This window comes from Melospiza melodia, unplaced genomic scaffold (genome assembly GCF_035770615.1).
Source record: "Melospiza melodia melodia isolate bMelMel2 unplaced genomic scaffold, bMelMel2.pri scaffold_148, whole genome shotgun sequence".
Classification (NCBI taxonomy): domain Eukaryota; kingdom Metazoa; phylum Chordata; class Aves; order Passeriformes; family Passerellidae; genus Melospiza; species Melospiza melodia.
In genome coordinates, this window is record NW_026948512.1 from 276,517 (window position 1) to 301,920 (window position 25,404).

Consider the following 25,404-nt stretch of genomic DNA (forward strand, 5'->3'; position numbering starts at 1 on the left):
TGCCCCGCGGGGGGTGACGACCATCAGGGTGCCCCAATAACCCCAAATTTCGGGGGTTTTTTTGTCCCCAAACTCCGGGATTTTGATGATTTTTGGACCCCAAACTCTGTGATTCTGGGTATTTCGGGGTTTTTGGGGGTCAGCCGTTGTGTTTCTGGCGCTTCCAGAAGCGTTTGACGTCGGGGTGCCCCAGTAACCCCAAAATTGGTGATTTCAGCCATTTTTGGAACCCAGATTCCGGGATTTTGGGTTTTCGGGGATCCCAAACTCGGGGATTTTGGGTATTTCGGGGTTTTTGGGGGTCAGCCGTTGTGTTTCTGGCGCTTCCAGAAGCGTTTGACGTCGAGGTGGCCCAGTAACCCCAAAATTGGTGATTTCAGCCATTTTTGGAACCCAGATTCCGGGATTTTGGGTTTTCGGGGATCCCAAACTCGGGGATTTTGGGTATTTCGGGGTTTTTTGGGGGTCAGCCGTTGTGTTTCTGGCGCTTCCAGAAGCGTTTGACGTCGGGGTGCCCCGCGGGGGTGACGACCATCAGGGTGCCCCAGTAACCCCAAATTTCGGGGTTTTTTGTCCCCAAACTCCGGGATTTTGATGATTTTTGGATCCCAAACTCTGTGATTCTGGGTATTTTGGGGTTTTTTGGGGGTCAGCCGTTGTGTTTCTGGCGCTTCCAGAAGCGTTTGACGTCGGGGTGCCCCAGTAACCCCAAAATTGGTGATTTCAGCCATTTTTGGAACCCAGATTCCGGGATTTTGGGTTTTCGGGGATCCCAAACTCGGGGATTTGGGGTATTTTGTGGTTTTTGGGTCAGCCGTTGTGTTTCTGGCGCTTCCAGAAGCGTTTGACGTCGTAACCCCAAATTTGGCAATTTTAGCCATTTTTGGACCCCAAACTCTGGGATTTTGAGGATTTTAGGATCCCAAACTCAGGGATTTTGGGTATTTCTGGGTTTTTTGGGGATCAGCCATTGTGTTTCTGGCGCTTCCAGAAGCGTTTGACGTCGGGGTGCCCCGCGGGGGTGACGACCATCAGGGTGCCCCAATAACCCCAAATTTCGGGGTTTTTTGTCCCCAAACTCCGGGATTTTGAGGATTTTAGGATCCCAAACTCCGGGATTTTGGGGATTTAGGGGTTTTTGGGGATCCCAAACTCCGTGAATTTGTGGTTTTTGTGGTCAGCCGTTGTGTTTCTGGCGCTTCCAGAAGCGTTTGACGTCGGGGTGCCCCAGTAACCCCAAAATTGGCGATTTCAGCCATTTTTGGAACCCAGATTCCGGGATTTTGGGTTTTCGGGGATCCCAAACTCTGTGATTTTGGGTATTTCGGGGTTTTTGGGGGTCAGCCGTTGTGTTTCTGGCGCTTCCAGAAGCGTTTGACGTCGGGGTGCCCCCGCGGGGGTGACGACCATCAGGGTGCCCCAGTAACCCCAAAGTTTGGGGTTTTTTTGTCCCCAAACTCCGGGATTTTGGGATTTCGGGGTTTTTGGGGATCCCAAACTCCGTGAATTTGTGGTTTTTGTGGTCAGCCGTTGTGTTTCTGGCGCTTCCAGAAGCGTTTGACGTCGGGGTGGCCCAGTAACCCAAAATTGGCGATTTCAGCCATTTTTGGGAACCCAGATTCCGGGATTTTGGGTTTTCGGGCATCCCAAACTCGGGGATTTTGGGTATTTTGTGGTTTTTGGGGTCAGCCGTTGTGTTTCTGGCGCTTCCAGAAGCGTTTGACGTCGGGGTGCCCCGCGGGGGTGACGACCATCAGGCGCCGCGCGGGGTTCTCGAACACCAGCACGCCCAGGGCGCGGGCGTGGTCCCGCAGCACCTCGAAATCCACCTGGGACAGGAACTGGTTGTACAGCACACCTGTGGGGGGGGGGAGGGAGGGGACAGCTTGGGGACAACGCCAGGGCGGGGTGTCACACCTTTGGTGGCAGCTCCCCGCCTTGGGGACGTGGCCAGGATTGGTGTTTTCCTTTGGGGACGTCCACAGAGTGTCACCTCCCCACTTGGGGACGTGGCCTGGGTGTCACCTCCCCCCTTGGGGACATGGCCTGGGTGTCACCGACCCCCTGTGGTGTCACCTCCCCACTTTGGGGACATGGCCTGTGGTGTCACCTCCTCCTTTTGGTGTCACCTCCCCGCTTTGGGGACATGGCCTGTGGTGTCACCGACCCCCTTTGGTGTCACCTCCCACCTTGGGGACATGGCCTGTGGTGTCACCGACCCCCTTTGGTGTCACCTCCCACCTTGGGGACATGTCCTGTGGTGTCACCTCCTCCTTTTGGTGTCACCTCCCCGCTTTGGGGACATGGCCTGTGGTGTCACCTCCTCCCTTTGGTGTCACCTCCCACCTTGGGGACATGGCGTGGGTGTCACCAACCCCCTTTGGTGTCACCTCCCCACTTGGGGACATGGCCTGTGGTGTCACCGACCCCCTGTGGTGTCACCTCCACCTTGGGGACATGGCCTGGGTGTCACCTTCCCCCTTTGGTGTCACCTCGCTGTTTGGGGACACTTTCAGAACTCTCTAGGGACACTTTGGGGACATGCCAATGACACCTTGGTGACACTTTGGTGACATTTGGGGACACTCTGGGGATACCCTGGTGACAGCCTGGTTAGACCTTGGTGACACCCTGGTGACACTTTGGGGACACCCTGGTGACACCTTGGTGACACCTTGTGGACACTTGGGGACGCTTTGGGGACACTTTGGGGACACTTTGGGGACACCCTGGGTGACACTTTGGGGACACTTTGTGGACACTTTGGGACACTTGGTGACACTTTGGGGACACTTTGGGGACACTTGGGGACACTTGGGGACATTTGGGACACTTTGTGGACACTTTGGGGACACCCTGGTGACACTTTGGGGACACTTTGTGGACACTTGGGGACACCTTGGGGACACCTTGGGGACACGTTGGGGACACTTGGGGACACTGACCCTCGGAGAAGCGCAGCCGGTCCCGCTCGAGCTCCCAGAGCCGGATCTGGTCCGTGATGGTCGGGGGCAGCACCCGGGCTCTGGGGACACCGCGGGGGACAATGTGGGGACACCGTGGGGACAGTGTGGGGTCAAAGACATGGATACAGGGACACCGTGGGGACAGTGTGGGACAATGTGGGGACAGTGTGGGGACAGTGTGGGGACAGTGTGGGACAATGTGGGAACACTGTGGGACAGGGACAGTGTGGCGACAGGGACATGGATACAGGGACACTGTGGGGACACCATGGGGACAGGGACAGTGTGGGGACAGGGACACTGTGGGGACATGGGGACACAGGGGACAGGGATAAGTACAGGGACACCGTGGGGGCAGGGACAGTGTGGGGACAGGGACAGGGACACCGTGGGGACAGGGACACTGTGGGGACACCGTGGGGACAGGGACATGGATACAGGGACACCGTGGGGGACAATGTGGGGACACCGTGGGGACAGTGTGGGGACAATGTGGGGACAGTGTGGGGACAGTGTGGGGACACCATGGGGACACTGTGGGGACAGTGTGGGGACACCGTGGGGTCAAGGACATGGATACAGGGACACCGTGGGGGACACTGTGGGGACACCGTGGGACAGTGTGGGGACACCGTGGGACAATGTGGGAACAGTGTGGGGACAGGGACAGTGTGGGGACAGGGACACCGTGGGGACATGGGACACAGGGGACAGGGATAAGTACAGGGACACCGTGGGGGCAGGGACAGTGTGGGGACAGGGACAGGGACACCGTGGGGACAGGGACACTGTGGGGACACCGTGGGGACAGGGACATGGATACAGGGACACCGTGGGGACAATGTGGGGACAGTGTGGGGACAGGAACAGGGACACCGTGGGGACAATGTGGGGACAATGTGGGGACAGGGACACCGTGGGACAATGTGGGGACAGTGTGGGGACATGGGGACACTGTGGGGACAGGGACACTGTGGGGACAGGGACAGGGACACTGTGGGGACAGGGACACCGCGGGGACACCGTGGGGACAATGTGGGGACAATGTGGGGACACCGTGGGGACACCGTGGGGACAGTGTGGGGACAGGGACAGGAACACTGTGGGGACAGGGACACTGTGGGGACAGGACACTGTGGGGACAGGGACAGGGACACTGTGGGGACACCGTGGGGACAGGGACACTGTGGGGACACAGGGGACATGGTGAAGACATGGGGGGGACACAGGGACAGGGACACGATGGGGACATGGGGACAGGGACACAGGGACAGGGACACGATGGGGACATGGGGACAGGGACACAGGGACAGGGACATGATGGGGACAGGGACACAGGGACACCGTGGGGACACGGTGCGGACGGGGACACAGGGACACAGGGACAGGGACACGATGGGGACATGGGGACAGGGACACAGGGACAGGGACACGATGGGGACATGGGGACAGGGACACAGGGACAGGGACACGATGGGGACATGGGGACAGGGACACAGGGACAGGGACATGATGGGGACAGGGACACGGGGACACCGTGGGGACAGGGTGGGGATGGGGGCAGGGGACACAGGGACAGGGACACGGTGGGGACGGGGACAGGGACACCAGGGACACGATGGGGACAGGGACACAGGGACACGGTGGGGACACTGTGGGGACGGGGACGGGGACACAGGACAGGGACACGATGGGGACATGGGGACACAGTGGGGACACGGTGGGGACAGGGACAGGGACACAGGGACAGGGAGGAATCCCAGGAATGGGATTTTAGGAGCCCCCCAAAGGATTTGGGATCCCCCAGAGGATTTGAGGTCCCCCCAAAATGGATTTGGGACCGCCCCAAATTCGGGACCCCCCCAGTGAATTTGGGACCCCCTAAAATACATTTGGGACCCCCAAAAATGGATTTGGCACCCCCAAAATGGATTTGGGACTCCCCCAGAGGATTTGGGATCCCCAAAATGGATTTGGGACCCCCCAAAAATGGATTTGGGACTCCCCCACGGGATTTGGGATACCCCCAAAATACATTTGGGACTACCCCAAAATGGATTTGGGACCCCCCCAAAAATGGATTTGGGATCCCCAAAAATGGATTTGGGACCCCCAAAATGGATTTGGGACCCCCCAAAATGGATTTGGGATCCCCAAAATGGATTTGGGACCCCCCAAAATGGATTTGGGCTCCCCCTTCGGGGTCCCCTCACCTGTTTGGCCATCACGGGGTGGGCGCGGTGTGCGCAGGAAGTGAATGATCTGTGGGGAGGGACACGGCGTCCCCGTGTCACCAGTGTCCCCAAACCCCCGTGTCCCCAATGCCCCCGGTGTCCCCAATGTCCCCCGTGTCACCAGTGTCCCCAAACCCCCGTGTCCCCAATGCCCCCGGTGTCCCCAATGTCCCCGTGTCACCAGTGTCCCCAAACCCCCGTGTCCCCAATGCCCCCGGTGTCCCCAATGTCCCTGTGTCACCAGTGTCCCCGTGTCACCAGTGTCCCCAAATCCCCGTGTCCCCACTGTCCCCAGTGTCCCCAATGCCCTTAATGTCCCCAATGTGTCCCCAATGCCCCAATGTCCCCCTGTCCCCAATCCCCCCTGTGTCCCCAATGTCCCCATTAATGTCCCCAATCCCCCAATGTTTCCCAATCCCTTCAATGTCCCCCAATGTCCCCATTAACGTCCCCAATGTCCCCACTGTCCCCAATCCCCCCAATGTCCCCAATGTCCCAGTGTCCCCAATGTCCCCAACGTCCCCAGTGTCTCCAATGTCCCAATGCCCCCAGTGTCCCCAATGCCCTCAATGTCCCCAATGTCCCCAATGCCCCCCAGTGTCCCCAATCCCCCCAATGTCCCCAGTGTCCCCAATGTCCCCAATGTCCCCAATGTCCCCCAATGTCCCCAATGCCCCCAATGCCCCCAATGTCCCCAATGTCCCCCAATGTCCCCCAATGCCCCCATTGCCCCCAATGTCCCCAATGTCCCCAATGTCCCCCAATGCCCCCAATGTCCCCAGTGTCCCCAATCCCCCCAATCCCCCCAATGTCCCCAATCCCCCCCAATGTCCCCATCGGTGTCACCTGGTCGGCGGTGATGCCGTTGGCGATGGCCGCCTGCACGCTGTCCCCAATGTCCCCAATGTCCCCCAATGTCCCCAATGTCCCCCAATGTCCCCAACGTCCCCAGTGTCTCCAATGTCCCCAATGCCCCCAGTGTCCCCAATGTCCCCCCAATGTCCCCAATGTCCCCAACGTCCCCAGTGTCTCCAATGTCCCCAATGTCCCCCCTGTCCCCAATGTCCCCCCGATGTCCCCAACGTCCCCAATCCCCCCAACGTCCCCATCGGTGTCACCTGGTCGGCGGTGATGCCGTTGGCGATGGCCGCCTGCACGCTGTCCCTTGTCACCTGTGCCACCACCAGGTTGGGGAAGCGATAGAGGAGCTCCGAGAAGAGCGCGATGAGGGCCACCTGCAGCTCCGAGTCTGGGGACGCCACCGTTGGGGACATTCAGGGGACGGCTGGGGACACTGGGGACATCGGGGCGATTGGGGACGGCGAGGACATTGGGGACACTGGGGACATTGGGGGGATTGGGGACAGCGGGGACATTGGGGACAATGGGGACATTGGGGGATTGGGGACATTGGGGACAATGGGGACATTGGGGACATTGGGGACAGTGGGGGGATTGGGGACATTGGGGACAGTGGGGGGATTGGGGACAGTGGGGACATTGGGGACATTGGGGGGATTGGGGACATTGGGGGGATTGGGGACACTGGGGATTGGGGACATTGGGGACAGTGGGGACAGTGGGGGGATTGGGGACATTGGGGACAGTGGGGACAGTGGGGGGATTGGGGACATTGGGGACAATGGGGGGATTGGGGACATTGGGGACAATGGGGGGATTGGGGACATTGGGGCATTACTGGGGACACTGGGGACAGCGGGGACAATGGGGACATTGGGGACATTGGGGACATTGAGGGGACATTGGGCAATTTCGGACATTGAGGACATCACTGGGGACATTGGGGACATTAATGGGAACGTTGGGGACATTGGGGACAATGGGGACATTGGGGGATTGGGGACATTGGGGACACTGGGGACATTGAGGACATTGGGGGTTTAAGGACATTAATGGGGACATTGGGGACATTGGGGACACTGGGGATTGGGGACATTGGGGACATTGAGAGAACTGCAGACATTAACGGGGACATTGAGACACGAGCGGGCACCAAGGGTGACGGGGGGTGACACAGCTGTCCCCAGGTGTCCCCAGGTGTCCCCCAGGTGTCCCCAGGTGTCCCCCAGCTGTCCCCAGGTGTCCCCAAAGTGTCCCCAAGGTGTCCCCAAGGTGTCCCCAGGTGTCCCCCAGCTGTCCCCAGCTGTCCCCAGGTGTCCCCAAAGTGTCCCCAGCTGTCCCCAAGGTGTCCCCAGTTGTCCCCAAAGTGTCCCCAAGGTGTCCCCAGGTGTCCCCAAGGTGTCCCCAGCTGTCCCCAGGTGTCCCCCAGGTGTCCCTCGGTGTCCCCAGCTGTCCCCAAGGTGTCCCCAGCTGTCCCCAGGTGTCCCCAGCTGTCCCCAGCTGTCCCCAGCTGTCCCCAAAGTGTCCCCAGCTGTCCCCAAGGTGTCCCCAGCTGTCCCCAGCTGTCCCCAAGGTGTCCCCAAGGTGTCCCCGGTGCCACCTGTGTAGGCGTAGATGCGGTAGTTGGTCTCCACCAGGATGAAGCCGTGCCCGTCGGGCTCTGTGGCCCAGCGCTGTCCCCGGGGATGTCCCCAGCGATGTCCCCAGCGCTGTCCCCGGGGATGTCCCCGGCGATGTCCCCAGCGATGTCCCCGCTGTCCCCGAGGCCAGCGCGATGGCCAGGCGGGTCGGGTAGAACCGCCGCGACTTCCGCTGGGGACGGGGGACAATGTCACCGCAATGTCCCCAATGTCCCCAAAGTCCCAGGAGCTGTCCCCGGTGTCCCCAAGTATCCCAGGAGCTGTCCCTCATGTCCCCAAATGTCCCCGGAGCTGTCCCTGGTGTCCCCAAGTGTCCCCAAATGTCCCCAAGTGTCCCCCAAATGTCCCAGGAGCTGTCCCTGTTGTCCCCAAGTGTCCCCAAGCGTCCCCAGGAGCTGTCCCTGGTGTCCCCAAGTGTCCCAGGAGCTGTCCTTGGTGTCCCCAAATGTCCCCAAGTGTCCCAGGAGCTGTCCCTGGTGTCCCCAAATGTCCCCAGGAGCTGTCCCCAAATGTCCCCAATGTCCCCAAATGTCCCCAGAGCTGTCCCCGGTGTCCCCAAATGTCCCCAAGTGTCCCCAAGTGTCCCAGGAGCTGTCCCCAAATGTCCCCAAGTGTCCCCAAGTGTCCAGGAGCTGTCCCCAAATGTCCCCAAGTGTCCCCAAGTGTCCCAGGAGCTGTCCCCAAATGTCCCCAAGTGTCCCCAAGTGTCCCAGGAGCTGTCCCGGCACCTCCCAGCCCCCTCCCAGTGTCCCCAAATGTCCCTCCCAGTGTCCCCTGTGCCCCTCCCAGTGCTCCCAGTTCCCTCCAGTGCTCCCAGTTCCCTCCCAGTGTCCCTCAATGTCCTCCCAGTCCCTCCCAGTGCTCCCAGTATCCCCTGTGTCCCTCCCTGTGTCCCTCCCAGTCCCTCCCAGTGCTCCCAGTCCCCTCCCAGTGTCCCTCCCAGTATCCCCTATTTCCCTCCCAGTCCCTCCCAGTGCCCCCCAGTCCCTTCCCAGTGTCCCTCAATGCTGTCCCAGTGCTCCCAGTCCCTCCCAGTGTCCCCAAATGTCCCTCCCAGTGTCCCCTGTGCCCCTCCCAGTGCTCCCAGTTCCCTCCCAGTGTCCCCTGTGTCCCTCCCAGTCCCTCCCAGTGCTCCCAGTATCCCCTGTGTCCCTCCCTGTGTCCCTCCCAGTCCCTCCCAGTGCTCCCAGTCCCCTCCCAGTCCCTCCCAGTATCCCCTATTTCCCTCCCAGGTCCCTCCCAGTGTCCCTCAATGCCCTCCCAGTCCCCTCCAGTGCTCCCAGTCCCTCCCAGTATCCCCTATTTCCCTCCCAGTCCCATCCCAGTGCTCCCAGTCCCTCCCAGTATCCCCTGTGTCCCTCCCAGTCCCTCCCAGTGCTCCCAGTCCCTCCCAGTATCCCCTATTTCCCTCCAGTCCCTCCAGTCCCCTCCCAGTGCTCCCAGTCCCCTCCCAGTCCCTCCCAGTTCCCTCCCAGTCCCTCCCAGTGCCCCCCAGTCCCTTCCCAGTGTCCCTCAATGCTGTCCCAGTGCTCCCAGTCCCTCCCAGTATCCCCTGTGTCCCTCCCAGTTCCCTCCCAGTGCTCCCAGTGCTCCCAGTTCACCTTCCTCTGGAACACCAGCCCGAACTCCCTCAGGTGCTGCAGGAACGTCAGCAGCGACTCGCTCATGCCCTCCACCGAGTAATCCTGCACCGGTACGCACCAGTACGGACCAGTTTGCACCAGTACGGACCAGTCTGCACCAGTACGGACCAGTTTGCACCAGTATGGACCAGTCTGCACAGTACGGACCAGTTTGCACCAGTACGGACCAGTTTGCACCAGTACGGACCAGTCTGCACCAGTACGGACCAGTTTGCACCAGTACGGACAGTTTGCACCAGTACGGACCAGTTTACACCAGTTTGCACCAGTATGGACCAGTTTGCACCAGCTTGGACAGTGAGCTCCCAGTTCATCCCAGTTACCCCCAGTAACCTCCAGAATGTTCTCAGTCTTTCAGGAACAGTCCAGTTCATCCCAGTCCATCCCAGTCCCTCCCAGTTTAACCCAGTCCCTCCCAGTGTCCCTAACTCCATTCCCAGTCCCTCCCAGTTCATCCCAGTTCATCCCAGTCCATCCCAGTTTAACCCAGTCCCTCCCAGTCCATCCAGTGTCCATAACTCCATTCCCAGTCCATCCCAGTTTAACCCAGTCCCTCCCAGTTTGCTCCCAGTCCATCCCAGTGTCCATAGCTCCATTCCCAGTCCCTCCCAGTCCCTCCCAGTCCCTCCCAGTTCCCACCTTTCCCAGTGTGGAGAAGCTCAGCTGGAACAGGAAGTTCAGGATCTCCACCAGGTCCCTCCCAGTCCATCCCAGTTTAACCCAGTTTGCTCCCAGTCCATCCCAGTACCCATAACTCCATTCCCAGTCCTCCCAGTCCGTCCCAGTCCATCCCAGTTTAACCCAATCTCATCCCAGTCCCTCCCAGTTTGCTCCCAGTCCGTCCCAATGTCCATAACTCCACTCCCAGTCCCTCCCAGTCCCTCCCAGTTTAACCAATCCCCTCCCAGTCCATCCCAGTGTCCATAACTCCACTCCCAGTCCCTCCCAGTCCCATCCCAGTTTAACCCAATCCCCTCCCAGTCCATCCCAGTGTCCGTAACTCCATTCCCAGTCCCTCCCAGTCCCTCCCAGTCCCTCCCAGTCCGTCCCAGTTCCCACCTTTCCCAGTGTGGAGAAGCTCAGCTGGAACAGGAAGTTCAGGATCTCCACCAGGTCCATCCCCCGCGCCTGGGGAGGGGCACAGGGAGATTTTGGGGGACCCCCGACCCCAAATTTGGGAAATTTGGGGACCCCCCCCAACCCAAATTTGGGGAAATTCCTCGGATTTTGGTAAAAGCCTCAAATTTGGGGAAAAAAAAAAAAAAACAAAAAAACCCCAAAATTTTGGAGAAATCCCCCAAAAACTTTTGGGAACTCCCCAAAATTTTAGGGAGATCCCCCCAAATCTTGGGCCTCCCCCCAGATTTTTGGACCCCCCCAAATTTCAGGGCTCCCCCAATTTTGGGAACTTCCCCAGCTTGGGAAAAAGCTTCAAATTTGGGGGAAAAAACCCCAAAATTTGCAGAAATCCCCCAGAATTTTTGGGAACTCCCCCAAATTTGGGAACTTCCCCAGATTGGGAAAAAGCTTCAAATTTGGGAAAAAAAAAAAAACCAAAATTTGGAGAAATCCCCAGAATTTTTGGGAACTCCCCCACATTTTGGGACCCTCCCAAATCTTGGGACCCCCCCCTCAAATTTTGGACCCCCCCTCAAATTTTGGACCCCCCCCCAAATTTCGGGACCCCCCCAAATTTCGGGATTTCCCCCCCCGGATGACAAAACCCCCGACCCCAGGGCGTCGTTTTTGAGGCGAATTCGGGGTTTTTTGGGGTCCCCACAATTTTGGGGGTTTCGGGGCTCCCCTGAACCCGAATTTTGGGGGGGTTTTGGGGCTCCCTGACCTCGGCCCCCCCTGAGGTACTGCAGGATGAAGAACCAGAGCTGGGCGGGGGGTGTCGAGCAGCAGGAACTGGAACCCGGCCGAGGTGATGCAGGGGGGCTCCCCCCCCTCGCTGGGGACCCCAAAAAATGGGGAAAGGGAGTCAGAAAATCCCTGAATCGGCAGGAATCACCCCAAAGTCACAGCACCCCAAAATCCAACTGAACTGGCCCAAAATTCCCTCTAAAATCCAATTAAATTGGCCCAAAATCCCCCCTAAAATCCCATTAAATCAGCCCAAAATCCGCCCCAAAATTCCATTAAATTGGCCCAAAATCTCCCTAAATTCCATCTAAATTGGCCCAAAATCCTCCCTAAAATCTAATTAAATTGGCCCAAAATCTCCCCTAAAATCAATTAAATTGCCCCAAAATCTCCCCTAAAATCCATAAAATCCTCCCCAAAATCCTCCCTAAATTCCATCTAAATCGGCCCCAAATCCCCCCCCAAAAACCCCAATTTCCCCCTCGCTGGGCACCCCAAAAAATGGGGAAAGGGAGTCAGAAAATCCCTGAATCGGCAGGAATCACCCCAAAGTCACAGCACCCCAAAATCCAACTGAACTGGCCCAAAATTCCCTCTTAAATCCAATTAAATCGGCCCAAAATCCCCCCTAAAATCCCATTAAATCAGCCCAAAATCCTCCCCAAAATTCCATTAAATTGGCCCAAAATCCTCCCTAAATTCCATCTAAATTGGCCCAAAATCTCCCCTAAAATCCAATTAAATTGCCCCAAAATCTCCCCTAAAATCCAATTAAATTGCCCCAAAATCTCCCCTAAAATCCAATAAAATCCTCCCCAAAATCCTCCCTAAATTCCATCTAAATCGGCCCCAAATCCCCCCCCAAAAACCCCAATTCCCCCCTCGCTGGTGAGCCAAAAATTGGGGAGGGGCCCTAAATCCCCCTCCAAACCTTCCAGGACCCCCAAAATCCCCCAAATTCCCCCCCAAATGCCTCAAATTCCCCCCAAATTTCCCCAAACTTCTTCATGAGCCCGGCCTGCACCAGGCCCAAAATCTCTCTGAAAAAAACCTAAAAAAATCCCTAAAAAAATCCAAATCCCTTTAAATCCTCCCCAAATTCCCTTTAAATCTCCTCAGGACCCCCCAAAAAACGTCCCAAAACCCCAAAAATTTCCCCAAAATCCCCCAAAACTCTTCATGAGGCCGGCCTGCACCAGCAGCTGCACCAGGCCACGAAATCCTGCCAAAACCACGAAAAACTCCCCAAATCTCTCCAAATTCTCCCTAAAACCCCTCAGAACCCCCTAAATCCCAAAAATTCCCCCAAAATTCCCAAATTTCCCAAATTCCCAAACCTCTTCATGAGCCCGGGCCTGCACCAGCAGCTGCGCCAGGTCCTGGCTGACGGCCGCGCTCGGGGGACCCCGACCATGAAGTGCAAAACCACCTGGAAATAATAAAAATTTAGACTCTTTTACACCCCCAAAACCCCCCAAAATCCCATAAGATCCCATTAAATGCCCCAAAATATCCCAGTTCCAACCTCCCAGCGCTCCTCGGCGTATTTGTCCAGGGCGGGGAACGTCGCGGGGCGTGCCGGTCCGGGCCCAGCGGGGGGCCGTGTCGTCCGACCAGGCCTTGCCCCTGTCAGGACCCCAAAAACGCAGCCCCCGGGGGGGTCAGCACCCCAAAAAAACCCAAAAACCACCCCACAAAACCCCCAGACACAGAAAATCCCAAATCTTCCCGAAATCCCTTCATAAATCCCAATTTTCTGGTCGTTCAGCCTAAATTCCCACAGAGGCCTCAGCTCTGGGGGAACCCCCAAAATCAGCCCCTGTGAGGGAAATTGGGCCCCAAAAACCACAAAAAAAAAATCCCAAACCCCCAAAAACCCACAAAAAAACATCCCAAAAACCCCCAAAACCACCCCACAGTACCCCCAGACACAGAAAGTCCCAAAAGTGTCCAAAAATCCCTTCATAAATCTTGATTTTCTTGTTGTTTGGCCTAAATTCCCACACGGGCCTTGCTGCTGTAGGACCCCACAAAAGCATCACCCTGAGGGGATTTGGACCCCAAAAATCACCCCAAAAACCCCAAAAATCGCCCCCCAAAACCCCCAGACACAGAAAGTCCCAAAAGCGTCCAAAAAATCCCTCATAAATCCCGATTCTCTGGTTGTTTGGCCTAAATTCCCACATAGGCCTTGGCCCTGAGGGAACCCCCAAAATCAGCCGATTTTTCCCCCCCGTTTTCTGCCCATTTTTCCCTAATTTCTTCTTATTTTTCCCCCCATTTTCTGCCCATTTTTCCCCATTCCCTCCCCCATTTTTTCTGATTGTCCCTCCATTTTCCCCCAATTTTTCCAGATTTTTTCCCTCATTTCCCCCCAATTTTTCGTGACTTTTTCCCCATTTTCCCCCATATTTTCTGATTTCCCCCCCCATTTTTTCTGGTTTTTACTCTCATTTCTCCCCCATCTTTTTCTGATTTCCCCCCCCTCATTTTTTTTACCATTCCCCCTCATTTTTTCCCCACTCACCCCCCATTTTTTCTGCCTTTTTTCCCCATTTTTTCTGACTCCCCTGTTCATTTTTTCCGCCTTCCCCCCCCCATCTTTTCTGATTTTCCCCCAACTTTATCCCCATTTTCCCCTTATTTTTTCCCCATTTTTTTTTATTTTTACCCCCCATTTTTCCTTCGTTTTCCCCCCATTTTTTCCCTATTTTCCCGGATTTTTTCCCTCATTTTCCACCCAATTTTTCCTGGCTTTTCCCCACTTTCCCCATATTTTCTGATTTTCCCCCCCCATTTTTTCCTGGCTTTTACTTTCATTTCTCCCCATCTTTTTCTGATTTTCCCCCCAATTTTATCCCCATTTTCCCCTTATTTTTTCCCCATTTTTTCTGATTTTCACCCCCCCATTTTTCCTCCGTTTTCCTCCCATTTTTTCCCCATTTTCACGTTTTTTTCCCCATTTTTGCCCCCACTCACCCCCCGAGCAGGGCCACCCTCAGGTTCTGTCGGAAGTTGGGGGTGCAGGGCGACCCCCGGGAGCCCCCCCGGGAGGGTGTGGGGGTGCCACAGGCGCAGCTCCAGCAGCACCTCCTGGCTCTGCTGCTGCTCCCTGCAACGCAAACCGCGCCGAAATCGCACAAAATCGCCACAAAATCACCCCAAAATCACAGAAAATCACCCCAAAATCACAGAAAACAGCTCCAAAATCATACAGAACAGCTCCAAAACCACGCAAACCGCGCCGAAATCGCACAAAATCGCCACAAAATCACCCCAAAATCACAGAAAATCACCCCAAAATCACAGAAAACAGCTCCAAAATAATACAGAACAGCTCCAAAACCACGCAAACCGCGCCGAAATCGCACAAAATCGCCACAAAATCACCCCAAAATCACACAAAAATCACCCCAAAATCACACAAAATCACCCCAAAATCACAGAAAATCACCCCAAAAATTACACAAACCGCACCGAAATCGCACAAAATCGCCCCAAAATCACAGAAAATCACCCCAAAATCACCCCGAAATCACACAGAACAGCTCCAAAATCACACAAACCGCACCAAAATTGCACAAAATCGCCCCAAAATCACAGAAAACAGCACCAAAATCACATAAACCGCACCAAAATTGCACAAACCTCACCAAAATCACACAAAATGCGCCCCAAAATCACAGAAAACAGCACCAAAATCACATAAACCGCACCAAAATTGCACAAACCGCACCAAAATCGCACAAAATCGCCCCAAAATCACAGAAAATCACCCCAAAATCACACAAAACAGCTCCAAAATTACACAAACCTCACCAAAAATCACACAAAATCGCCCCAAAATCACAGAAAATCACCCCAAAACCACACAAAACAGCTCCAAAATTACACAAACCGCACCCAAAATCGCACAAAATCACCCCAAAATCACCCCAAATCAAAGAAAACAGCTCCAAAACCACACAAACCGCACCAAAATCGCACAAAATCGCCCAAAATCCACCCCGGGACCCCTCGGGCACCCCCTAAATCCACCCCAGGATCCCCAAAATCCCTGAAACTTCCCCCCCAAAATCCCCCCAGAGCCTCCAAAACGCCCCCAGCCCATTTCCAGTGCCCCTTCTCAAGCCAAAACCACCTCCCAAGAACCCCAAATTTCACCATCCGGACCCCCCAGATTTCCCCCAAAATCCCCCCCAGGACCCCCAAAATCCCCCCAAACTCCACCCCAGGACCCTCGGGGACCCCCAAAATCCACCCCAGGACCCCCAAAACCGCCCCCAGACCCATTTCCTGTGCTCCTTCTTGATCCAAAACTGCCCCCCAAAAACCCCAAATTGCCGCCCAAAATCCACCCAGGACCCCCAAAATCCCCCAAAATCCCGCCCAAAATCCAAAATCCCCCCAAAATCCACCCCAGGACCCCCAAACTCCACCCCAGGACCCTCGGGGACCCCCCAAATCCCCCCAAATCCCCCATCCCCACCTGCTGTGCTCCTTCTTGACCCAAAGCCACCTTCCAAAAACCCCAAATTTCACCATCTAGACCCCCCAGATTTCCCCCCAAATCCCCCCAAGGACCCCCAAAATCCCCCAAAATCCCCCAAAATCCGCCCCAGGACCCCCAAACTCCACCCCAGGACCCTCGGGGACCCCCCAAATCCCCCCAAATCCCCAAATCCCCCATCCCCACCTGCTGTGCTCCTTCTTGACCCAAAGCCACCTTCCAAAAACCCCAAATTTCACCATCTAGACCCCCCAGATTTCCCCCAAATCCCCCAAGGACCCCCAAAATCCCCCAAAATCCCCCCAAAATCCCTCCGGGACCCTCGGGGACCCCCCAAATTCCCCCCAAATCCCCCAATCCCCCATCCCCACCTGCTGTGCTCCTTCTTGACCCAGAGCCCCACGGCCGCCTGGGGCAGCGGCTGCTCCAGGAACAGCATCCGCAGCACCCCGGCCTGCGCCAGCCCCGGCAGCTCCCTGCGCGGTAATTAGCGTTAATTAGCGCTAATTAGGGTCAGTGAGTGCCACCTGAACGCAGCCAGGTAGGTGGCACAGCGTCATTTTGCATTTACCAGGATTTTCTATAGGGATATTTTGGGTATTTTGTGTCAACCTGAACACCACCAGGAAGGGGTCACGGGGTTAATTAGCGCTAATTAGCGTTAATTAGGGTCAGTGAATCCCACCTGAACGCAGCCAGGTGGGTGGCGCGGGGCTATTTTACGTTAATTAGGGATTTTAGGAATATTTTGGGTATTTTGTGTCAGCCTGAACACCCCAGGAAGGGTCATGGGCTAATTAGCGTTAATTAGTGTTAATTAGGACCAATGAGTCCCACCTGAAGGCAGCCAGGCAGGTGGCACTGGGTTATTTTCAAATGTTTAGCTTTAATTTGGGGATATTTTCACTTAGTTTGAGTTAATAAAGAGCCAATAAAAGGTTAATTAAGGGTTAATTAGCGCTAATTAGTATTAATTAGCGCTAATTAGCTCACCTGAAGACGGCCAGGCAGGTGGCACTGGGTTATTCTGGGATATTTAGCTTTAATTAGGGGATACTTTCACTTAATTTGAGTTAATAAAGAACTAATAAAAGGTTAATTAAGGGATAATTAAGGGTTAATTAGCCCTAATTAGTGCTAATTAGCTCACCTGAACAGGGCCAGGCAGGTGGCACTAGGTTATTTTGGGATATTTAGCTTTAATTTGGGGATATTTGCACTTACTTTGAGTTAATAAAGACCTAATAAAAGGTTAATTAAGAGATAATTAAGGGTTAGTTAGTGCTAATTAGCGCTAATTACTGACCTGAACACGGCCAGGCAGGTGACACAAGGTTATTTTGGGATATTTAGCTTTAATTTGGGGATATTTTCACTCAGTTTAACTCAATAAAGACCTAAGAAAAAGTCAATTAAGAGATAATGAAGGGTTAATTAGCACTAATTAGCATTAATTAGCGCTAATTACTGACCTGAAGACGGCCAGGCAGGTGGCCGGGTGCCCGTAGAGCCGGTCCAGGGTGGGGGGGCTGAGCCCGCGCAGGAACTGCTGCAGGTTCTTGCACTGGAGCTGCACCCGCGACATGGCGCCTGCTACACACGGGTTACACACGGGTTACACACGGGTTACACACGGTAATAACCTGAGATACACCTGGGTTACACCTGGGTAATAACCTGAGATACACCTGGGTTACACGTGGGTTACACCTGGGTTACACACGGGGCAGGAACTGCTGCAGGTTCTTGCACTGGAGCTGCACCCGCGACATGGCGCCTGCTACACACGGGTTACACACGGGTTACACGCGGGTTACACACGGGTAATAACCTGAGATACACCTGGGTTACACCTGGGTTACACCTGGGTTACACACGGGCTACACACGGGTTACACACGGGTAATAACCTGAGATACACCTGGGTTACACCTGGGTTACACACGGGTTACACGCGGGTTACACACGGTTACACACGGGTAATAACCTGAGATACACCTGGGTTACACGCGGGTTACACGCGGGTTACACACGGGTTACACACGGGCTACACACGGGTTACACACAGGTTACACACGGGTAATAACCTGAGATACACCTGGGTTACACGTGGGTTACACGCGGGTTACACACGGGTTACACATGGGATACACACGGGTTACACACAGATAATAACCTGAGATACACCTGGGTTACACACGGGTTAATTAACATTGGTTAATTAACACCAATAAACCCCAAATTACACCACGCCCCTCAATTAACCCCAATTACCGAAGCCCCTCAATTAACCCAAATGAACCCCAATTAACGCAACCCCCAATTAACCCCAAATTTCCCCAAATTTCCCCCAAATCCCCCCCGATCACTCACCCCACGCCGCGGCCCGAGGCCACGCCCCCTTCCCGCCGAGGCCACGCCCCCAACAAACAAAATCCCGCCCTTTCCCCGGTCACGTGACGCCGTTCCCGCCCTTTCCCCCGGTCGCGTGACGCCGTTCCCGCCCTTTCCCCCGGTCACGTGTCCCGCCCCGCCCCGTTCCAAGATGGCGGCGCCCTCCCTCAGCCGCGCCGCCCTCGGCGCCCCCCGGATTTTGGGGCCTCCCGGGGCTCCCCGGGCCCGGCCCGGCCGCTGGAGCAGCGGGAGCGGCTCGCCGGGGACCCCTCCGGCCGCCGAGAGCCCCGGGAGCCCCGGCTGGGACGGGCCCGAGCGGGCGAGGCTGCGGGGCCGCGAGCAGAGGGAGAAGCGGCTGCGGCTGAGGAGGGAGAGAGGGGAGAGGGAGGGGAAGGTGAGGAAATGGAGGGACTGGGAGGGGATTGGGGGGTACTGGGATGGACTGGAGGGAGTGGGAGAGGATTTGGGGGGATTGGGAGGGACTGGAGGGGATTTGGAATGGATTTGGGGGGACTGGGAGGGGATTGGGGGGATTGGGAGAGACTGGGAGGGGATTGGGAATGGATTGGGGGGGACTGGGAGGGACTGGGAGGGGATTTGGGGGGACTGGGAGTTACTGGGAGAGGATTTGGGGGGACTGGGAGGGGATTGGGAATGGATTTGGGGGACTGGGGGGGACTGGGAGGGGATTGAGGGGCACTGGGAGGGACTGGGGGGGAATGGGATGAACTGGGAAAGACTGGGGGGGGACTGGGAATGGACTGGGGGGCACTGGGAGGGACTTGGAGGGGATGGGAATGGATTTGGGGGACTGGGAGTGGACTGGGGGCACTGGGAGGGGATTGAGGGGCACTGGGAGGGACTGGGAGAGGACTGGGATGGACTGGGATGGACTGGGGGGGGACTGGGGGCACTGGGATGGACTGGGACAAACTGGGCCAGGCCCTGCTTTGTACTGGTATGTGTTGGTCTGGGCTGGTTTTAGGCGCTTTGTACTGGTTTGTACTGGTTTATATTGGTTTATACTGGTTTATATTGGTTTAAATTAAATTGGTTTATAGTGGTTTATGCTAGTTTATATTGGCTTATATTGGTTTATATTGGTTCAAGTTGGTTTGTGCTGGTTTATATTGGTTTAAATTGGTTTAAATAGGGTTATACTGGTTTGTATTGCTTTAGGTTGGTTTATACTGGTTTATATTGGTTTATATTGGTTTATACTGGTTTATATTTATTTATATTGGTTTGTACCGGTTTATATTGGTTTCTATTGGTTTGTGCTGGTCTGTACTGTTTTATACTGGTCCATACTGGTTCATAGTGGTTTATACTACTCCATACTGGTTTATACTGTTCCGTACTGGCCCATACTGGTTTATACTGGTCCGTACTGGTTTATACTGGTCCATACTGGTCCGTACTGGTTTATACTGGTCCATACTGGTTTGTACTGGTCCGTATTGGTTTATACTGGTCCGTACTGGTTTTTACTGGTCCGTACTGGTTTATACTGGTCCGTACTGGTTTATAGTGGTCCATACTGGTTTATACTGGTCCCGCAGGCGCCGCAGCCGCTGCCCAAGGCTGGAGCCCCCAGGCTGAGGTGGAATATCGGCACCCGCTGGGGCCCGACGGCAAAAAGGGTAAAAACGGGGAAATTCGGGGGGATTTGGGGGATTTTGGGGGGATTTGGGTAATTCGGGGGGGTTTTGGGGTGCCACCCCCCTGAGGTGCCATTTTTTTGGGGGGACACAGCCACGGGCGTGCCCCTCCCCCCCGGGCACAGCCCTGAGTTTGGGGTGGTTTTGGTCAATTTTGGGGTGGATTTCAGCCGATTTGGAGTGGATTTTGATGAATTTTGAGCAGATTTTGAACGGATTTTTGGGTATTTTGGGGTGGAATTTTGGCTGATTTTGATGAATTTTGAGCTGATTTTGAGCAGGTTTTTGGGTGATTTTGGGTGGAATTTTGGGGTGATTTTAATGAATTTTGATGAATTTTGAGCAGATTTTGATGAATTTTGAGAGGATTTTGGTGGAATTTTGGGATTTTTGGGGGATTTTTGGGTGAATTTTTGGGATTTTTGGGGTGCCACCCCCCTGAGGTGCCATTTTTTTTGGGGGGGGCCACAGCCACGGGCGTGCCCCTCCCCCCCAGGTACAGCCCTGAGTTTGGGGTGGTTTTGGTGAATTTTGGGCGAATTTTGAGCGGATTTTTTGGTATTTTTGGTGGAATTTCAGGATTTTTGGGTGGAATTTTGGGATTTTGGGGTGCCACCCCCCTGAGGTGCCATTTTTTTGGGGGGCCACAGCCACGGGCGTGCCCCTCCCCCTAGGTACAGCCCTGAGTTTGGGGTGGTTTTGGTGAATTTTGGGTGATTTTGATGAATTTTGAGCGGATTTTTTTGTGGAATTTCAGGATTTTTGGGGGTGATTTTGGGATTTTTGGGGTGCCACCCCCTGAGGTGCCATTTTTTTTGGGGGGCCACAGCCACGGGCGTGCCCCTGCCCCCCAGGTACAGCCCCCGCTACGTCGAGGCCGCCTGGTACCAGTGGTGGGAGAGGGGAGGGGTCTTCAGCCCCAGCGCACCTGGGCAGGTGAGTCAGGGGGGACCCCAAAACACACCCGGGAACCCCAAAAATCACCGGGGGAACCCCAAAAAATCACCGGGGGAACCCCAAAATCCACCTGGGAACCCCAAAAATCACCTGGGGAGGGTTCAAAACACACCTGGGGAGCCCAAAAATCACCTGGGGAGCCCCAAAAATCACCTGGGAACCCCAAAAATCCACCTGGGAACCCCAAAAATCACCTGGGGAGCCCCAAATCCACCTGGGACCCCAAAAATCCACCTGGGAACCCCAAAAATCCACCTGGGAACCCCAAAATCCACCTGGGAACCCCAAAAATCACCTGGGGAGGGTTCAAAACACACCTGGGGAGCCCAAAAATCACCTGGGAACCCCAAAACACACCCGGGAACCCAAAAATCCACCTGGGAACCCCAAAAATCACCTGGGGAGGGTTAAAAACACACCTGGGGAGCCCAAAATCACCTGGGAACCCAAAATTCACCTGGGAACCCCAAAAATCACCTGGGAACCCCAAAAATCCACCTGGGAACCCCAAAAATCCCCTGGGGGGGGTTCAGACACACCTGGGGACCCCAAAATTCACCTGGGGGGGGTTCAAAACACACCTGGGGAGCCCAAAAATCACCTGGGAACCCCAAAATCCACCTGGGACCCCCAAAATCCACCTGGGAACCCCAAAAATCACCTGGGAACCCTAAAAATCCACCTGGAACCCCAAAAATCACCTGGGGAGGGTTCAAAACACACCTGGGGAGCCCAAAAATCACCTGGGAACCCCAAAAATCACCTGGGGGGGGTTCAAAACACACCTGGGGACCCCAAAATCCACCTGGGAACCCCAAAAATCACCTGGGGGGGTTCAAAACACACCTGGGGACCCCAAAATTCACCTGGGGGGGGTTCAAAACACACCTGGGGAGCCCCAAAACACATCTGGGGAACCCTAAAATTCACCTGGGGACCCCAAAAATCACCTGGAGGGGGGTTCAAAACACACCTGGGGACCCCAAAATCCACCTGGGAACCCCAAAAATCATCTGGGTGGTTCAAAACACACCTGGGGAGCCCAAAAATCACCTGGGGGAGGGTTCAAAACACACCTGGGGAACCACAAAATTCACCTGGGAACCCCAAAATTCACCTGGGGGGGTTCAAACACACCTGGGGAGCCCCACATTCACCTTGGGGGGGGTCAAAACACACCTGGGGAACCCCAAAATTCACCTGGGGGACCCCAAAATCCACCTGGGGGGGGTTCAAAACCCACCTGAGAGTCCCCAAAACACACACCTGGGGAACCCCAAATCCACCTGGGGAGCCCCAAATTCACCTGGGGGGGTCCCAAAATTTCCCTGGGGGGGGTTCAAAACACACCTGGGGACCCCCAAATTCACCTGGGGGGGGGTCAAAACACACCTGGGGAACCCAAAATTCACCTGGGAACCCCAAAAATCAGCTGGGGAACCCCAAAATCCACCTGGGGGGGGGTTCAAAACACACCTGGGGACCCCCAAATTCACCTTGGGGGGGGTCAAAACACACCTGGGGAACCCCAAAATTCACCTGGGAACCCCAAAATCACCTGGGAACCCAAAATCCACCTGGGAACCCCAAAAATCACCTGGGGAGGGTTCAAAACACACCTGGGGAGCCCAAAAATCACCTGGGAACCCCAAAATCCACCTGGGGAACCCCAAAATCCACCTGGGGACCCCAAAAATCACCTGGGGGAGCCCCAAAAATCACCTGGGAACCCCAAAAATCACCTGGGAACCCCAAAAATCCACCTGGGGACCCCCAAATTCACCTGGGGGGGCCCCAAAATTTCCCTGGGGGGGTTCAAAACACACCTGGGGACCCCCAAATTCACCTGGGGAACCCCAAAACACACCTGGGGACCCCCACATTCACCTTGGGGGGGGTCAAAACACACCTGGGGATCCCCAAATTCACCTGGGGGACCCCAAAATCATCTGGAGAGGGATTCAGACCCACCCGGGGGCTGCCAAAATTCACCTGGGGGGGGTTGAAAACACACCTGGGAACCCCAAAATCCACCTGGGAACCCCAAAATCCGCCTGGGGGACCCCAAAACACACCTGGGGGGGATTCAGACCCACCCGGGGGTCCCAGCCACCCCTGTGTGCCCCCTCCCCAGGTTTCGGGGGGGTCCCCGGTGCTGAGCCTGGTGCTGCCCCCCCCCAACGTGACGGGGTCGCTGCACCTGGGCCACGCCCTGGGCGTCAGCCTGCAGGACGCGCTGGCCAGATGGTACCGGGGGCTGGGGGGGATTTTGGGGGGTCTGGGGGGGTTTGGGGTGGGTTTAGGGGGATTTGGGTGAGTTTGGGGGGGTTTGAGTGGGGTTTGGGGGATTTTGGGGGGTCTGGGGGGATTTAAGGGGGACTTGGGGGTCTGGGGGACATTTTGGGGTTTTGGGGGGTCGGGGGGGGTTGGGGGATTTTGGGGGTCTGGGGGAGATTTTAGGGGATCTGGGGGGGATTTGAGGGGATTTGGGGGGATTTTGGGGGGTCTGGGGGGATTTGGGGTCAGTTTGGGGGAGTTTGAGGAGATTTTGGGGGGTCTGGGGGGTTTAGCGTGAGTTTGGGAGGGTTTGAGTGGGGGTTTCGGGGGGTTTTGTGGGGTCTGGGGGATTTGGGTGGGATTTAGGGGATTTGGGGGGGGCTTGGGTGGGATTTGGGGCATTTTTAGGGATTTTGGGGGGTCTGGGGGGATTTGGGGGTGATTTGGGGGGTCTGGGGGGGATTTTGGGGGGTCTGGGAGCATTTGGGGCGGGTTTGGGGGGAATTGGGGTGAGTTTGGGGGAGTTTGAGTGGCATTTGGGGAGATTTTGGGGGTTTTGAGGGGATTTTGGGGGGTCTGGGGGGGATTTGGGGTGGGTTTGGAGGAGTTTGAGTGGGATTTGGGGGGATTTTGGGGGGTCTGGGAGGACTTGGGGGTCTGGGGAGGGTTTGGGGTGAGTTTGGGGGGGTTTGAGTGGGAGTTTGGGGGATTTGGGGCAGTCTGAGTGGGATTTGGGGGTTTGAGTGGGGGTTTGGGGGATTTTGGGGGGTCTTGGGGGGTTTGGGGGTCTGGGGGGGCATTTTGGGGGGTTTGGGGGGTCTGGGGGGAGTTTGGGGGATTTTGGGGGGGGTCTGGGGGATTTGGGGCGTTTTTAGGGATTTGGGGTGATTTGGGGGGTCTGGGGGGGATTTTGGGGGTTTGGGGGGTCTGGGGGGATTTGGGGGAGTTTGAGTGGGAGTTTGGGTGAATTTGGGGTGGATTTAGGGGGGATTTGGAGCAGTCTGAGTAGGATTTGGGGGGTCGGGGGGGATTTGGGGTGAGTTGGGGGGGGTTTGAGTGGGGTTTGGGGGGTCTGGGGGATTTTGGGGGGTCTGGGAGGATTTGGGTGGGATTTGGGGGATTTTGGGGAGTTTGAGTGGGGGTTTGGGGGGATTTTGGGGGGTCTGGGAGGGGTCTGGGGGGACTTTGGGGGGGTTTGGGGGAGTTTGAGTGGGGTTTGGGGGGCTTTGAGTGGGGGTCTGGGGGGCATTTTGGGTGGTCTGGGGGGGGTTTGGGGGTTTGAGTGGGATCTGGGGGAGGTTTGGGGGGTCGGGGGGGATTTTGGGGGGTCTGGAGGGGATTTGGGGGGATTTTGGGGGGTCTGGGGTGTTTGTGTGGGGGTTTGGGGTGAGTTTGGGGGGACTTGAGAGGGGTTTGGGGGGTCTGGGGGGGATTTGGGTGGGATTTGGGGGGTCTGGGGGGAATTTGTTGTGAGTTTGGGGGGGTTTGAGTGGGGTTTGGGGGGATTTTGGGGGGTCTGGGGGGATTTAAGGGGGATTTGGGGGGTCTGGGGGGCATTTTGGGGGGTCTGGGGGGGTTTTGGGGGTCTGGGGGGGGTTTGGGGGCATTTTGGGTGGTCTGGGGGGGAGTTTGGGGGGTTTGAGTGGGATCTGGGGGGGGGTTTAGGGGATTTTGGGGGTCTGGGGGGGATTTGAGGGGCATTTTGGGGGGTCTGGGGGGGATTTTGGGGGGTCTGGGGGGGATTTGAGGTGGGTTTGGGGGGCTTTGAGTGGGGTTTGGGGGGATTTGGGGCAGTCTGAGTGGGATTTGGGGGGTTTGAGTGGGGTTTGGGGAGATTTTGGGAGTTATGGGGGGGGTTTGGGGATTTTGGGGGATTTTCGGGGGATTTTGGGTGTTTCGGGGGGGTTGGTGGATTCTTAGGGGCTCTGGGGATTTTTGGGGGTTCCTGGGTTGTTTTTGGGGTGGTTTCAGGATGATTTTGGGGTTTTTTTGGGCGCAGGAGGAGGATGCAGGGCTGGGACGTCCTGTGGGTGCCGGGCACCGACCACGCTGGCATCGCCACCCAGGTGTGTCCCCAAATGTCCCCAAATGTCCTAAAATGTCCCAAATATCCCCAAATGTCCCCAGATCCCCTTCTGAGCGTCCCCATGCTGGCATCGCCACCCAGGTGTGTCCCCAAATGTCCCAAAAATGTCCCCAAACTGTCCCCAATCCCCCCAATGTCCCCACTGTGTCCCCAATGTCCCCAATGTCCCCAATGTCCCCTCGGTGTCCCCAATGTCTCCCCAATGTCCCCATTGTCCCCAATGATGTCCCCAATGTGTCGCCACTGTCCCCAATGTGTCCCCATTGTCCCCAATGTCCCCAATGTCCCCAATGTGTCCCCAATGTCCCCA

General features: G+C 56.1%; 2 protein-coding genes across 2 annotated transcripts in view; one reads left to right on the forward strand and one right to left on the reverse strand.

Moving 5' to 3' along the window:
* Positions 1-204: 204 nt before the first annotated feature.
* GTF2H4 (general transcription factor IIH subunit 4) lies at positions 205-18,115 on the reverse strand. Its single transcript, XM_063182067.1, is given in 23 exon segments — positions 205-1,858; positions 2,946-3,025; positions 3,555-3,565; positions 5,180-5,206; positions 5,208-5,228; positions 6,319-6,449; positions 7,662-7,715; positions 7,792-7,873; positions 9,303-9,386; positions 10,404-10,477; positions 11,194-11,236; positions 11,238-11,298; positions 12,212-12,228; positions 12,566-12,616; positions 12,619-12,639; positions 12,736-12,780; positions 12,783-12,806; positions 12,809-12,836; positions 14,190-14,230; positions 14,232-14,322; positions 16,092-16,196; positions 17,193-17,310; positions 18,093-18,115. Coding segments are annotated over 22 exon segments (1,377 nt in total). The 5' UTR covers positions 17,306-17,310; positions 18,093-18,115; the 3' UTR covers positions 205-1,685.
* Positions 18,116-18,264: 149 nt separating this feature from the next.
* VARS2 (valyl-tRNA synthetase 2, mitochondrial) overlaps positions 18,265-25,404 on the forward strand; it is a 37,371-nt gene continuing 30,231 nt past the window's right edge. The window contains 7 exon segments of the mRNA XM_063182068.1: positions 18,265-18,300; positions 18,360-18,507; positions 19,676-19,756; positions 20,246-20,270; positions 20,629-20,710; positions 22,866-22,978; positions 25,008-25,074. Of these exon segments, the coding sequence (XP_063038138.1) occupies positions 18,265-18,300; positions 18,360-18,507; positions 19,676-19,756; positions 20,246-20,270; positions 20,629-20,710; positions 22,866-22,978; positions 25,008-25,074 (552 nt within the window).